The following is a 16,732-nucleotide window of genomic DNA, read 5'->3' on the forward strand; positions in this document are numbered from 1 at the left end:
CCTATTCCACCACTATCAAATCGTGTTAACACGATCAATATACATGATTCCATGTTATGGTTTCAGATTTTCACTGCCACACATCCAAAGATGAGAGTAACTATGGTAATTTAGTCAGTAAGACAATTTAAAACGTGAACAATCACAGATAAACAACGAATATATAGAGCCAATTGCGCAACTGAGGCTGACGCTGTATTCTCAGCAAAGAGTCAAGTGTCTGGCAGCTGATGAACTGTCAATGAATCATAGCAGTATGTATGTACACCTGATAGCATTGTTGGTCAAGTGTGACTTAAAATTCCATCAACTGACTGATGCATGCAGAAGGAATGACATTAAATCCTCCTGTAGTTTCTGGGTATTAACAAAAATGTTGCAGGGTAAAAAACTCTAGTTTCCTGTCAATTGCTAGCATGACCTACATTTATAGGCTGTATGACTACAGAGCAGTAAACCCATAGAAGTTAAACAAGCCTGGTAAAACTGGCCATAGGCCAGGCTGTCCAGGAAATTCAGCCCATTGTTTTAGTGCAGTGTGAGCTCTTGACTGCAAGTATGTGATAGCAAAAATGTTCCAGTAACTGACATCACTTGAACAAAAACATAACTGACCAAAAAGCCTTAACGGGAGATATCTTGGATGTTTGCGTAATGTCTGAGGGAAACAAATTGATAAACTGAGGGAAAAAAAATTTGAGGAGCAACAATAAGGAGTAAGGAAGGACAATAAATCTGGAATCACTGAAAGGAAACACCAGTGACAGAAGATGGAAGAATTAAGGTTCCACCAACTGAAACTGCAACTGGACCTAATGACCTACTTTCCAGAGGATTTATCCATTTATCTAGCTGGACAGTAATTTTCCCTCTGTCAAAACAGTCATGCAAAACATCAACAGCAGTATTCACAGCCTCAGAGCAACACCCAAACCTCCACCCGCCCAAATATGAAACCTTTGTATGAATACAAGCATTTGCATTGTAGGGACAAAACCACCCCTCTGGTACAGGCTTAGCAGCCTATGCCTCTGAAGGAGTGATCACCATTCCAGCCCAGAGAAAACACTAAGTGACAACAAGTTGTCTCAAAACATCCTATATTGTAGGGTAAAGACCCTACAATAATAAAAAGAAAACCCCTAGGCAACCCCTTATGACCAAGCACTTGGTGACGGTGGGGAGGGAAAAACTCCTCTTTAACAGGAAGAACCCTTTAGCAGAACCAGGCTCAGGGAGGGGGCAGCCATCTACTACGACCATCACTATGGAACATCACTAGGACCAGGGAGGAGTTCAGGATCATCTGATCTAGCCCTAAAACGTCCAGACTTTACTGAGGTACTTTTGTTTTGTTTATGCAGCGCTCTCTCTATGTACATTATATTTATATTTAACTTACTTTGATTTTACTATAGGCCATCATTTATCATTTAACTTTTTTTTTTTTTTAAATTAAAAAAAAGAATGAAAAAAAAAAAAAAGGTTGGCATCAGTAGGTGGTGGGCAGGTAAAGGCCATGACATGCTGATGTACAAACTGAATAAAAAGACAAAGCCAAAGTCTAATACTGCCTTCAAAAGGGCCACATGAAACTCCTTAAAACAAATAGGCAAAAACAAGGTCCAGTCTGGAGCCAGCATGCTACAAGCCTGCCACAACTGTGCACAGTAATTTGAGAGCAGTTTGGGTGGGGTGCAATCTTTTAAGAACAGAATAGTTTGCAGTTAAGATCAAATTTAACTTGCTTGAAATCCCCCTAGCTCACTTTATAGACGCACAAAATTGATCGGTCTATAGAAATCCCCACTCTAGCATGTCCTATACACCCCAAATTGTGTCCAGGTGAAGCGTGAAGCACTCAATCTCCACTGCATGCACTGTGTACAAAGCACTGCTTCCCCTTTCTGAAGTGTTTGGGTTTTGCCAGAATTTCTGCCAACACTGAGTGAAAGCCATCCTTTATGTCCTTGCTGAATTCAATTTTTGAATTCCCATTTTTGCTTCTACAGCTGCCAAAGCTACATTCCGTTTGGTCCGCTATTATCCGTGAGCTGATTTCAGAGAGGTACAAGGTAACCAAGCTGATTCGACATGTTCCTTCAGCTTGAGAATTATTTATCACAGGTTCCCACCAGAGAATTTGGTGGTACAAGACCCTCAGCAGTGGGGCTGTGCAACATGGTCAGGGACATGAAGATCTTCCACATACTCCAGGCACGCCTTTCCCTTGCTTTGTCAATGAAAGTTAAACGAAAAAGGGACGACAACACATCACACCCTCTTTTGACTGTTACTTTAAAGAGCTCTCTGGTCTGTGTCATGTCTTGCTTATACTGTCACTGGGAAAGTACCCAACTGTCTCCAGAAATCCCGTGCAGTGAGGTCAACTGAAATGGTGTCAAAATAACTCTTTCATTTTTAAGTGACTTTGTGTCAATAGGAACTTTAAACAACGCATTTCTCCCCTTATATTTAGTTGCCTTTAGGATATTTACAAATTAAATAAAATAAATATTCTTGGGTCAAAATTAGTGACTGACTAGATAAAGAAAACAGCAGCGATATCAGACAGGGACTTTCCAAACAGTAATAACCCATCAAGAAAAACTGAAAACAATGGAAAAACTAAAATGACCAACATAAACTATACTAAAATATCAATGTCTTCCAGAATAACCATTCCTAGTATGTTTAATTATTCTGGATGTAGTTACTGACCCTTTTATTCTACTTGTACCTAATCAGTTTTATCACAGTAATAGCACAACATAGCTCTTTCAACTGATTACTGAATATGCATAAATGTATCTTCTGAGACTTATGGAAGAATAACACTATGTTGAGTGATGATTTTAGTTTAAAGGTGTTTGAAGCGGACTTCCGGATGGTGAGGAAACTGGTTGCAGCATAATCTTTCAGCTCCTGGGCGGTCTGGTTACCCCTTGAAAATTGACATGTTATAACACAACTAAGAATATTCATAGTTGTATGCCAGGGGGTAACAAGAGAAAGAAGAGGAATTCGGCAAGAAAGTGCGGAGGAAGGAGTTTTTTCACCGAAAGAAGTTGCCGGTGCTAGCAAGCTAAAGCTACACGGAGCTATGGAGGCAATTGAAGCTAACATTGTCGCTGAGCTGAAAGAAGTCCAGGATAATTTGAAAAGACAAATAGCGGGGGACTTCCGGTGGCTCGTAGCACCGCATGGCCGCATAGAGAGTGACCTCCGGCACCAACCGTGTGTTTCCCTGGACTCGAGAGCTGTATTAGGGCTACATTGCCATTTTTCGACTCAAGAATGAGTGGGGATAAATCTAAAAAGGGAGGATACGGGCTACGAAACATTCTTGACTGTGAAATGGAGAAGGACGCCGCGGCTAGTGAGGCAAGCCTCGCATCGGGACAAGATGGCGACCGAGGTGAAGGTCTGGGTTGGCTTCGGGATGCTGTGAGTAGCGTACTGGTGGCCGAAATGGCTACATTGCGAACCGAATTGAAGAGTGACTTCAAAGCATTCGGTACGGAATTTCGGGAGGATGTAAAGAAGCAAATGGCCGAACTCTCTAAGGAATTGAATCAAAGATTACACGAGATGGCGGATCAGGTGGAGGAGATGACTGGTCGGCTAAAGCACGTCGAGGACAACATGGCTGACTCGGAACGCTGGGACATTGGTGTTAGGGATACACTTGTGCAGCTGTTGGAAAATCAACGGGCGCTTCAGGAAAAGGTGTCCGATATGGAGGGCCGCGCTAGGCGCAAAAACATCCGGATCTACGGCGTACCGGAAAACTCGGAGGGCTCGTCGGTGACTACCTTTGTTGAAAATCTGATCAAAGACCACCTAGGCGAAGATTTCGGCCCGGACCGTGCTCTCGGCATTGAGCGCGCACACCGCGCGTTGGGACCGAAACCACCCCCGAACGCCCCACCACGCTCAATAATAGTGCGCTTCCTCCGGTTCTCTGTTAAAGAAGAGATTCTCCGCACGGCGTGGAACAAAGGGGTACATATCCAAAACAAACGGGTGTATTTCGATCATGACTACTCCCTGGAAGTGCAGAAAAGGAGACAGGAATATATCCCAGTTAAGAAGGCTTTGAAGGACAACGGGATCCGTTTCCAGACACCACTAAGTAAGATGCGAGTGTTTTATGCGTCAGGCAATGTCCTATATAATACCGCGAGCCAAGCTGCCGAGGATTTAAGAAAGCGGGGAATAGCCGTGGGTAAGATCACCCTGGGGAACCAAACCAACAGGATGACAGAGGACACGATAAAGCAGCTACTTCCTTGGGAAACGCAGACAGCACACTGCGGGGGCGGCTTCCAGCAGCACGTGCGGGAAAAACTCCAAGCATTCCGGAGGGAGCAAGAAAAAGTGTCAGCAGACGAGTGAACAGCTGATGGCGGGACAACGGTGAGATAGCTGGCGGTAGAGTTTTGATAATCTAACCGCAGGAACACTGACTTTCGTATCCTTCAGAATTCATATTTCTTTAGGTTGGTGCCTACGGACATGGTTAGAGAACCACCACGTTATGTCTAGTAGCGATAAGAGACTGTTTCGTTTATTTTTTGCCCTTTTTTGGCTTTTTTGTCGGTCACTCCCCTCTTGTCGGATGAGGGGCCCCACCCTGTGGCCAGTCCCCTCAATGTCAAAGGATGCTGTTATATCCTTTGTATTGGAAGCTCCTGTTAATGTTTTGTGTGTTTGTTGTTCAGTGAGTTCTGGTTGTGATGTTCTGAGGTCTGGGTTGATTATGTTGTATTCCACATATCCACTTGATGGCTTATAATTTCTATAAAATGCTGTCACTAAATGTAAATGGCCTGAATAGCCCTATTAAAAGAAGCAAATTAATTGCCAAATTGAAAAAGGAGACAGTAGACTTGGCATATTGGCAAGAAACTAATGCAGAACATGAGAAATTAAAAAAAGATGGGTTTCAGACATACATTTTATTCATCGTATAGGGCCGGGAAAAAACGAGGAGTAGCTATCCTTATCTCAAATAAAATAAAATTTGAACATATATCTACTATAAGTGATAAGGAAGGTCGGTTTGTTTTAGTAAAAGGTAGAATAGAGAATAAGACGGTCACACTATTAAATGTCTATGCACCCCCAGGAAGCAACGCAAGCTTCTTTAAGAAGATATTTGATTTGATCTCTAAGGAAATGGTGGGAACTCTTATTTGTGCAGGAGATTTTAATTTACTGTTAAATCCCAGATTAGACTCAAATAATAGGGACAGGAAAAGCACGTCTGGAGGGAAACGGGTTAAAGGAATGTTAACGGAATTAGGGCTTATTGACGTGTGGCGATCTATCCATGGGTCAGCGTCAGGATTCACTTTTTACTCTGCTCGACACTCAGTGTATTCGAGGATAGATTACTGTTTTATGTTTAATAGGGATTTACACAGGATAAAAGATTGCAGAATAGGTCCAAGAGATGTCTCTGACCACAGTGGAATTTATATAACGTTACATTTGGACGGGACACGGAAGACAACTTTGTGGAGACTAAATACCGGTATGTTAAATGACCCCGCTTTTGTGAAACAAATGACAGCCGATCTTAACTTGTACCTGCAGGACAATGATAATGGAGAGACAAATCACAGTATTGTATGGGATGCAGCCAAAGCTGTCCTCAGAGGAAAAATAATTGCGTGGTCGACCATGATTAAAAAGAAAAAGTCACAAGAATTGTTACAACTGCAGAATAGATTAATGGCCTTGGAACAGTAAGGTCTAAAGGATAAAAATACTACAGTAACCCATCAGATCAGACAGATTAAGCAGGAGATAGATAAGATATTGAGCGAAGAAGTAGAGAAAAACATAAGGTTCATGAAACAGAGGTATTATGAGGCGGGGCCTAAGGCGGCGAAGCAGTTGGCGTGGCGGATTAGAAAACAGCAAGCTGAAAATAATATTTATAAGATTAGAGACCCGGTTGGTAACAATGTTGTAACTGACCTGGATAAAATTCAAAAAGCGTTTGAAAAGTATTACAAATCCTTATATAGTCAATCTACTCAGGGTGATGTAAATAAGATGACTGACTTTTTGAATTCCTTAGACCTGCCTACGATTGGTCGAGAAGCAAATAGTAAGTTAACGTCCTTAATATCTCGGGAAGAAATAATTAAAGCTATCTCCAGCCTTAAATCCAATAAATCACCAGGTACCGACGGGCTCCCTGCCGAATGGTACAAAACCATGAGGGAAAGCCTTCTTCCCCTGTTGGAAACTAGTTTTAACTACATTTTGAAAGGAGGTCTGGTACCTCCCTCTTTGAAGGAGGCCTTCATATCGGTTTTGCCAAAGGGGGGACAGGATAGACTAAACTGCAAATCTTATAGGCCGATAAGTGTCCTGAACTCAGACTATAAACTATACACAACTATTTTGGTGCGAAGAATGGATGCTGTAATGCCTTCTTTGATTGATGAAGACCAAACGGGTTTCTTGAAAAATAGACAAACCCACGATAATATTAGACGAGCTTTACACATCATCGAACACATTAATAATAAGAAAAAAAGCTCAATTATTCTTAGCTTAGATGCTGAAAAAGCATATGATTCAGTGAATTGGGACTTCCTCTTCCTAGTGATGAAAAGATTTGGTTTCTGTAGCGAGTTTATAAGATGTTTCCAAGCTCTTTATTCTCTCCCTACTGCCAGAATAAAAATTAACGGTAGCCTCTCCGATACTATTTTTTTAGAACGAGGATGTAGACAGGGGTGTCCAGCAAGCCCCTACCTCTTCAACTTGTTTATCGAACCTCTAGCCCAGGCTATACGTCAGGAAACATCGTTGAAAGGGATTGTAATAGGAGGGGACGAGTACAAGGTGTGTTTATACGCAGATGATGTCTTGGTGACAATCATGGATCCCAGCTCAGGTATACCAGTGTTAATGGGGATGTTGGAAACATATGGCCTGTATTCAGGGTATGTCCTTAATGTCAAAAAAACTCAAGTTCTGTCATTTAATTTTTCTCCGGACCAGACACTACTGGCAAAATTCAAGTTTAATTGGGAGGCAACTGCTATCAAATATTTGGGAGTGTTTCTGCCTAGAGATCTGACACAACTGTACGATATTAATTACAGTCGTATTAATAGAGAAATATATAGCGATCTCAACATTGAATTGCTGTAATTCACCTATTTGATTTGATTGTACCATAAATGGATGTCTTTTTTTTCTTTCTTCTAAATGCGTCTTTGCTAGCCTAGATGCTCTGTACTTGTTAAGGGTCTGAATGTTTTGTAAAAAAATATACAAAACTACCAATAAAAATAAAGTGTTAAAAAAAGGTGTTTGAAGCAATGTGAAGGACAGTTAACTACAGTATCTCAAAAGCAGAGTGGAAAATGCTGCTTCGAGGCAAAGGACGGTATAAATAACCTAACAGGCCTAAAAATAGACAAAGGAAAAAATGCTAACGATAATGCCGAGGATCGGCTCTATCTCGGCTCTAACACTGACACTAAGGTCAAGATGGAGCCCTCTGGCTAAGATGTGACAAACAGCTGAAAGCCATGTTAAAAAGTGTCACCGTTTGCTATTTAGTTGCATTAAATGCAGCATCTGTGGAAATATTTGGTGTTCTCTTAACAATGTAACATGACATCGAGGTCAAAGATCACGGTGACTGCCACGCAAATTATCAGGGAGTAAGAAAAAAAAAAGTTGCCAGATCCAGGCTCTTTCACAATCTAATAGTATTATTATCACATTTTAATTGACTTTGAATTAAAAACAGATATCCAGTCAAATTAGAAGAGAAACCAATACAGTGCTTACTGAGTATATCACCCCTCACCCCACCCCAAAAAAGAAAAAAAGTTCTTAAACTATATAGATAAACAACCACTGAAAGGTCATCTGTCTTCCTTCTTATTTGTTAAAATCTGAAACTTAAGCAGAGTTTAACATTAAGTTTGCAACTGTATTTAAAACCTTCATCCATTAATAAACAACCTTAACATGTGGGGAATATTGTTAAAATGTTTCTGATCAATACTACTACAGTGGCTGCTTTTATTTTCTACAAACTAAACTCAAGCATGTGGTGCTTTAAATGTATTTTTAAATTTGATATGTTTGATAGTATCACTTTGAAACCTATGGAATAAAATTTTTGTTCAGAATGGCATTCAAAGAGTGAAAGTCCAACCACACAATTAAAAAAACAACAACTGCAAAGTTAGTTTTTCCTCACCAGCTCCCTACAGGTTAAATAAAAAGCCACCCAAAAATGTTCTTTCTGTGAAGAAATATTCTGCATGACCCTGACTGAATAAAGGTTAGAAATTACCATAGTGTTCTCAAAATCTAAATCAGTGACTCAAGCTAAAAAGGACATGACCTTTATACAGTAAGAGTGAGAAGGGAACCAGTATCACACCAAGTATTTCTGTTCTACTGTTGTTTGTAAAACTGGTACAACATAGTTGTTCCTCGTGTCACCAATCTTTGACCTCAGGCTGAGATAGGGTTTACCGCCTACCTTGTGCTTTTAGTGAGCAATCCCATTAATGCTTTCCTCAGTGACATTTCTATCCAAATTTGTCACAATTAGAAAATTAAACTCTTACAGTAAACCTGAAAACCTTGATTCATGAAATGTGATGAGGTCTCTGTTAAAATACTTGTAGCATGTCACTTCCAGCGGATGCCATCGGCCAGCTGGACAGAGGGCTGCCATAGTTTATACAGGATGCCTGGAGTATTCTTACTCATCTTTCAATCTGTATTTGAGAGGAAGGAGGCGTGGAAGCAGCAACTGGAAGACTGAATAGTTGAAAATGCAATAGTGAGCCAAAGGGGGAGGTTCCTTAATTTCTTCTTTTTTTATTTTTGGTCCCTCCTCAACTTCCTCTCTGGGGTGACCTACTTATCCTTCAGACATGTCTGCAGTGTGAAACAACTGTGGGGGTTCATTAGTGGGTGAATAAAGGTGAACAAATAAAAATTCTCAGTCAATTATAGCACAGATTGCCTTATAGGTTGAAAAAGCCAGGGCCACTTCATTAAAATTTCAAAGACAGTTTTCAGGCAAAGTTGCTGCATATCCTGCAATTGCTGCCTTTGGTCAGAGTGAAATCAAACTGCAGAAGAATTTAAGGTTTATTTACATCTACATAATCTCTAAAAAAAATGTATGAATTTAAAAAAAAGATTTACATGTTTATTTGTGTGTGTATGTGTATATAAAGAGCATTAAGGCATGGGACTACAAATGTGACCATTTCATTTTAATCATGTTAGAGATAAACTGAAGGTCCTATAAGGGGAAACCTGCCTGGCTCGTTTCACCAGCAAGCAGCCACAAGATACGCTATTGCTCATAGCTGGCACGCCAAATTCTTAACAAATATGTTGCAAGCTTTATTGTGCATCAATGACTCAAGTATTAGCAGGACGCCAATTAAATTAACTTCTTGGATCTCTACTCCTTTCTTAAACAACTCAATCTTAAATCTCATTGTAATTGTTACGTTAAATATATGCACCTCTAGTATCATCAAATGCCCCTAACACTGGACTAATGAAACTAGGGTAAGATAACATATCTAAATAAAATAATGTGTGTAAACATATACCACCCAGTGTTACCATCTCTGTACATCTTGAAGGCATGCTAACACCTGGATGACCGTGGGACTACATTAAAAACCTCTGACGTGTAAAGGGGATTTCAGCTTCTCACGTACAGCTGAAGTTTCTAGCTCTGAAACTTCTGAGGTGGCAGTGGAAGGAAAAAGCAAAGAGGGCCAAGTGAACAAAAACCTAACTAGAATTCAGTTACATTTATGGGTTTCATTACTAATGAAAGCAAAAGTATTGCGATAAAACCCAAAAGGTTGATTCTGTTCATCTGGACATAGCATTTTCAGTGGGAGAAATATTTCGTCACCCATCCAAGTGACTTCTTCAGTCTCATATTGAGATAAAAGTTTTTTTTTTTTTCTGTTTTAGAAGCTGTATCTTTGTTCTGGTTTTTGTTTCTGTCCTTCCATTGCAGCAGTTCACTTTCACTCTTTTCTAAAACCCCAAACTGACTTCTCTCTTAGTAGGTTGTGGCAGATTTAGCTCAACTAAAGGCAGAATGACAGAAAGAGACTTTAACAAGAATAGTACAACTCAGCTGTTTGGAAACGCTTTTGCTGCTCCCTTAATTTCCCAAAGGGTCGCCACAGCGGATGGATCTGCATATTTGGCTTGGGAAGTGACAGACCCCGAAACCCCCCCTCTTCTGAATAATTCAACATAAATTTACTGGGTAAGATGTTATGTTCACTCAAATTGCAGATGTGATACTAACTGAGAGCTCAAGAAAAAAATAAAAATGTTACTATGAACAACCTTAGTGGAAAGTTCAGGGGCTGCAAGAAGTCTGTCTTGAGGTCAAATTAAATTAAAAAAAAAAAAAAAAAAAAATCACCACTAAATGCAGTTTAAACCACAACTAAAAATGTATCCCATCTTATACTGCACTAACACCCAAGTATTATACATAAGATATTTGAGATTTAGGAAAGTAAAATGTGAGAAAGCTGAAAGAGAGTGGGAGGTGGACTGATGGTTCACAAGCAGGCCTTGGCAGGTCAGCCTGCAGGAGATTCCTCAGTGAGGAATTTGACCCATTTTACATTCAGGCAAGCATTCAAAAAAGGAATGCATTGAGCATGCGTGAGATTGTGTGAGAGGGGGAGGGGAACTTGCCCGTAATCTTCACATTGTTCTGAAACCAGTGAGCATGTGTTACTGTGGTTCTCTCCGCAGCCATGTGAGTCCTACTGCTCTCATGGCAGGGTAAAGCATGACAGTGAGAGCAAACATTCATGTGGTGAATGAGGTTAAACTTTGCTCTGGGCTATATAGTTGCTATAACTGGACAGACAGCAGAACAAATTTTTTACAAGCCAAAAAAAAAAAAAAAAAAAAAAGAAAAAAAAAGGGGGGGGGGGGGGGGGGTAAAACAAGTCCACTCAAAAGTAGGTCAAAGGTCAGATCTGTGACTAAGAACGCTGAATGTTAATAAAGTCAACTTAAATATTCCTGCTGTTGCCATTATTAGCCGAGTAGTAGTAGCAGTAGTAGTAATGGGATTTCTGAGATTTATAATCTTTTATGTAATTTTAGTCAAAGCTTCAAAAGGTCCCATTATCTGGGAGTAAAGTGATGTTTCAAGAATCTGCTCAGTTGCATTTTCTATATTTCTACACTAGATACCAGAAACTAGATTTAGATTTTCTAGCAGTATCCTCTAACAGTGTGAACAGTAAGTGTGGAAAATCATTATCATGACTACAACAATTCTGCACACATTTGGTCAAAAGGTAATTTCCTGTGTTCAAAGAATAAAGGAATAATCATTTATCAAAGAAGCACTGATAGCACCAAATAACTTCCCAGTCTCTTAGAGTGAAGTCAAATCAGGAAATGGGAAGTTTTCTTTGGCTGTTTTGATGAAAAATGTAGAGCGAAACAATCAGGAAATGCTGGCTATGCTTGGTTGAAAGGAAATGATAGTAGCTGCAGCTCAGGTAACAGGGTGAACGGAAATTATTTTGACTCATACAAAAAATAATACAAAAACAAAAAAAAAAAAGCGGGGGGAAATGAGGCAATGTGTGTGTGTTACAAAGTACAATCGTTGTATACAATCGTTTTCATACCTGCAATTCACACCAAGCCACCTCCACAGTGGTCTCGGTGTCCAAGCCCTTGTAGACTGTCTTGAAAGAGCCACGTCCAATTTCTATGTCAAACTTCAGGAACCGTCCATCAGGTGATGTGCCCACTGCTTTGGTTTCAGCCTCCTCGATGTCTTCTTGGACTTTTTTCTCAGCTTCCCGCTGCTCTGCCTCTGCTCGGGCTCTGGCGTCCTTATCTGCCTCCTCTCCTTCCTCGTGTTGTACCTTCACCTCAGTGCCGCTTTCAGGTTCAACTTGAATTGGCAATTCTGTTTCCAGGCTGGGTGTCGTGTGAGCTGCTACTACTGCCTCTCCATCACAGATGTCACGCACTCTAGCAGGCTCTTGCTGTGAAGGCACTACAGCCACCCTGGCTATTTCTATATCTTTTCCTTCTCCCTCTTTTCCATCATCCACAGACTTCTCATTTTGAGATAAACTTGGTTCAGTCTTGGGTGAGTAAGTACCAGCAGTCTTTTGCTGCTGGAGGACTGCTTCCTGTGGCTGAACCAGCTGAGACGTAGGGATGGGGATCTTGCTGGGTAAAGGAAGGGCCAAAGCTGTGGCATTAGAATCACTGATGACACTGCGACGTAGAAAACGGTGTTCAGGGTTACATCGATCGCGTTCCATGGTGTGATGCCGGCGTCTCACTTCCACTGGCCGACCCTCACCAACCATCGAATCTGAACCAGAACTAGGGGCATTTCCACTTTTCTGAGGGGGAGCCAGGAACTTCACCATTTTGTCGTCTGGCTTTTCCGACATCCCACCACCCACACTAAGAGTTAAGGAGGTACGATAACTGAAAAATTAAAATAAGGATATTTTCATGCTTGCCATTTTGGCTTATGTAAGCAATATCTAGCTGTGCTTCAAAAAGGAAAAAAAGAGAAAGATTTACAATGTCTATCTCCAGCTCTCCCTTTTTATTGCTCAAAGACTATCTTTATAAATATATTTCGGGGACTGAAGGTGTAAGACGAGATGCGTTCTCTTACAAATGGAGAGGGACTGAACACTGCAGCAGAACACAAAGTGCTGATGTTGATATACAGGTCTCTTCAAGTCCACACCATCCATCCTGTACGACACAGGGTGCAGCTTCGATCAAGCATAAGGAATCACTGGTGAGGAACAAACACACACAGCCTACAACAGGCACAGGCACTAAACTCCCCAGTCCAGGCAAAGGCGGGATGAGCTGACAGTCTCAATTTGTTCCAGTCCAGTATTACTGCAAGAGAAAATACAAAACAAAAGCTTCCTGACATGTTTTGAAAAGTAGCCAAAATTATGTCAAATGTCAACAAGACTTGTGAAAATCTAGTCTAATCTAGTCTTGCAGACAGAATTTACAGTGTATACAGTTTAACAAAAGTTTAACAACTCTGTTTTAGTGCTAAGTACAGCTTATAGACCAGAATCTAAGAATTAAAACATGACTTCATTTACAGTGCAATACACTTAACCACCAGATCATTTATGGTTTAGAAATAAGATCTACACTCAAAAGATTTTCGGTCTTACCCTAGCACATGTGACACATGGCAAATTTCCCTTTAAAGTGGTATTGTTCAGCTGTGCTCCATTAAAATACAATTCAACTGACAGGTTAACTAAACAAGCTATTATCTATAACTACTGCACAGCAAAACTAAGCATTTTAACTATATGACAAGGGAGGCGACAATGACATTTGATTCTGCACCTGAGATTTGTTACAAAATGCAAGCAATGTTTTCAATATAAGCGAAAAATATTATTAGCATTTTTAATTCTGCACCTGAGATTTGTTACAAAATGCAAGCAATGTTTTCAATATAAGCGAAAAATATTATTAGCATTTTTAATGTCAATTAATATTGTCAGAAAGGCTAACGCAGTTTATAATACACTTCTTAAAGCCGCATAAGGCCATAAACATTTTTACTGTATCCGCAAAAGACAGGGGCCATCTAGCATTTTATGACAGCAGTGGCAGCTTGGCATTCCTCTCCTGCTTTAATCATGCAACCTTGCGTTGAAAATTTTGTTACTTATTCATCTTTATCCTGCCACGGCTGCAGCCATTACCTGACCAGGCAACCATAATGTCAGAACTAAACCGGATAACGTTGGCTGTAATAACATTCAGAAAAATAAAACAAACGGCTGCGCAAATTAACACAATATGAGTCGGAGTTAATTTAATCCTCTCATGCACACACATCTGTCCTCATTGCGTATGTGCGACAGCACATCAATTTGAAATAGCTACAGCGACTTTCTCGTTCAAAGCGAGGAGGAGGAGAGGCTCTTTGTTAGCGAGCTAACGAGTACGGCTAGCAAACAGCTAGTTAGCTGGCGCTGGCTAATCCTTAACAGGGAACCGATAACCGACGGTGACCAATTTCCGCGTCACGTCTTTAAATATATTCCCTTTTAATAATTTACAATTTCACATTACTGGCACCACTCTCGTCGTTTTAACGCCGCTGTAAGCGTTAAAAATAAGCTATAATTCGCAACTTTACCATATTCGGGTCCCGTTTCCATCCCCGAGTGGTTAACATCACACCGGATGCGCTAGACCGGTGTAATAGGTTGAACAGCTACCAAAGCAATGACTGTTACCCATCTACTCAAAGCTAGCTAGGCGGGTCTTTCTTGTGGCCTAACGCGCTTAGACCCGCCTCCTGGCTGCTCCATTCAATTTAACGCCATCTGATAACATTAGCGCTTGTTTGTTGTTGTTATTACGCAGTTAGCGATTTTATTTTGTTTGTTTGTTTGAATTTGTTGACTCAAGTCAAATATCCATAGCTGAGTGGTAGACTATCTTACGTTATTTAAAAAATAATTTCTGTTTGATAACGATAAGCTGAGTTTAACTCCTTAGCGCTTGTGAGTTTAATATTGCTAGTAGCTAGCAGGTTAGCTCGCCAAGCGCTAACGTTGAGCTGTGCCGGGTGGCAGATAGCGACCTACCTCAATAAGACAAGTGACGGTCAGTGGCGTTTCAGCGGTCCTCACAGCGATAAAAAACAGAACACAGGTAGATTACACGTGTAGCTAAATGTCAGGTAGATACGTTCCCCAGTGTGAGAACCGAAGCTGCGATTATTGGGGCTCGCTTTTCAAATAAGCAGCGCAGTTAGATAGAGAAACGGTTTCAGCACAAAGCGCCTGCGCCGGCGGAGAATGACCTCATAACCATAACACACACACACGCTCACAAACCGATCGCTTTGATAGGCTTTGATGCTGTTACATTTGCTTTTGATTTTACCATGAAACTAAATGATATAAGCCTTAAAATCATACGTAATAAGCATATTCAAAATTAATTAATGATTTTAAATTAATAAAAAGACTTAGGTCAATATGGACAACTACACAGAGGGCCCCTCAATAAATGAGCCCATTTCTGAAAGGTTAAATGGAGGGAAGATAAAGCGGACTAATGTGCACCCTTGAATTTAATGAGCTGGATCATTTTACTGAAACGATTGAGCCAGCCCCCACGTTGTTTTGTGTTATGGGTATTACGGTAAGAGAAACTAAGGTCTGGTTTCAAAATTAAAGGGATCTCCAAGTCAATCTACTCATTTAGTCCGTCATTAATGATATATGTAAATCATAAATGAAATCTAGAAAACAAAAACAAAATACTATTAAAACAAATATATTCCAAATTTAAATAGAAATAATAAAATATGAAAAGTATATGCTGTTTTAACATAATAATTTCACTTTAGATCCACAGTGCACACCCCAACAGTGTTTACCACCTGGGTCAAGTCAGTCTGAAATGAACGACAAAAGTATCGTCCTTTGAAATTTGATTACCCACGGTTCTTGACTAGAGTTTTGTTTTTTGTTGTTGTTGGTTTTTTTAAAACCTGCATTCAGAACACCAGTATATAGAAAAATCCTCTTGTCAATGTTTAATTCCAATTTTGAGCCACAGTACATATCCTCTCATTATTATACAGTTAATATCAGGTCAATCTGACAATCGGTCTGTGGAAATAGCAAGTTTCCTTATAATAGCATTTTAAATTCATACAAAGATAGCTCATATATGACATCTCTGAAGGCCTTTACTTTGAAATTCAAAATCAGACAGTCTTGACACTGACAGAGTTACACAGTGAGGGTGCATACTATTGATCTAAAGTGAAATTAGTCCAAATAAGTCTGTGGAAACAGTTTATTTTTTATGACTGTGCATGTTGTTTGAAATTTCCTGATCTCTTTGATCTGTAATTAGATTTTTTTTTCACATCAATTTCTGTATTTCATTATATGTTACGTCATCGATGATGGCCTAGATCTCCAGAAAAATGACAGATTAATGATTGGTTATATCTTTTGTATACATGTATTTTAGAGATAAATATAGACTATCTTCTTGTCACATGTGTTACCTTAATCTTTTGGCAGTTTTAAACCCTTTTAGGAATTTATTTCCCTCAGATTTTTCAGCCTTGTAGACAGAATGACAGACTAATAATAACAATGATCATGCAACACTTCAGGAGATTATCTTTATTATTTTCACTCACCTTTGTTAAAACTGTGTTTTTGTCCATTTGTGCAACCATTTATTTGCTATAACAATGAAAATAAATAAATAAATAAAAAAAACAGTTAGAAATGAGTAATTAAGTATGATGCAATCTTTTATATTTTAGCTCTGATGTGTAACATAATTCAATGGATGTAAAATTATTACCTTGTCAAATATGTGAAATAAAATAGAAAAATTATTACAAACTTGAGCAATCATGACCAATTCTTTATCAGGCTTTAGGAAATATGTAAAAGGAAGTCACTGTGGTGTTTTCTTTCAAAATAATAGCCTTTTCATACAATCTAATGTAGTTTATCACATTTACAATTGTAAAATTAATTAATTAGTAAAAATAACACGGTGTTTATCGACAGTACTTGACCGTGGGGATGAGAACTCCTGTAGTGCTTGGATCTCTATAAATTGATGGATCAAGAAGGTGTAATTG

General features: G+C 39.6%; 1 protein-coding gene across 3 annotated transcripts in view; it reads right to left on the bottom strand.

The window, feature by feature from the left end:
- LOC146664732 (serine/threonine-protein kinase WNK1-like) overlaps positions 1-14,888 on the bottom strand; it is a 30,785-nt gene extending 15,897 nt beyond the window's left edge. For 2 of the 3 annotated variants that reach the window (XM_085411949.1, XM_085411946.1), the window contains exons 1-2: positions 14,243-14,354; positions 11,709-12,963 (exon numbers count right to left, since the gene is read on the bottom strand). In XM_085411949.1, the coding sequence (XP_085268075.1) occupies positions 11,709-12,494 (786 nt within the window). In that variant the 5' untranslated portion in view covers positions 12,495-12,963; positions 14,243-14,354. Of the gene's footprint in view, positions 1-11,708; positions 12,964-14,242; positions 14,355-14,696 lie in introns of those variants that run through there. The other variant, XM_085411947.1, reaches the window with a different exon arrangement.
- Between the last annotated feature and the right edge of the window lie 1,844 nt (positions 14,889-16,732).

Source organism: Rhamphochromis longiceps, linkage group LG7 (assembly GCF_057381845.1).
Source record: "Rhamphochromis longiceps isolate RC_006_pf linkage group LG7, R_longiceps_female_GT1.1, whole genome shotgun sequence".
Taxonomy (NCBI): domain Eukaryota; kingdom Metazoa; phylum Chordata; class Actinopteri; order Cichliformes; family Cichlidae; genus Rhamphochromis; species Rhamphochromis longiceps.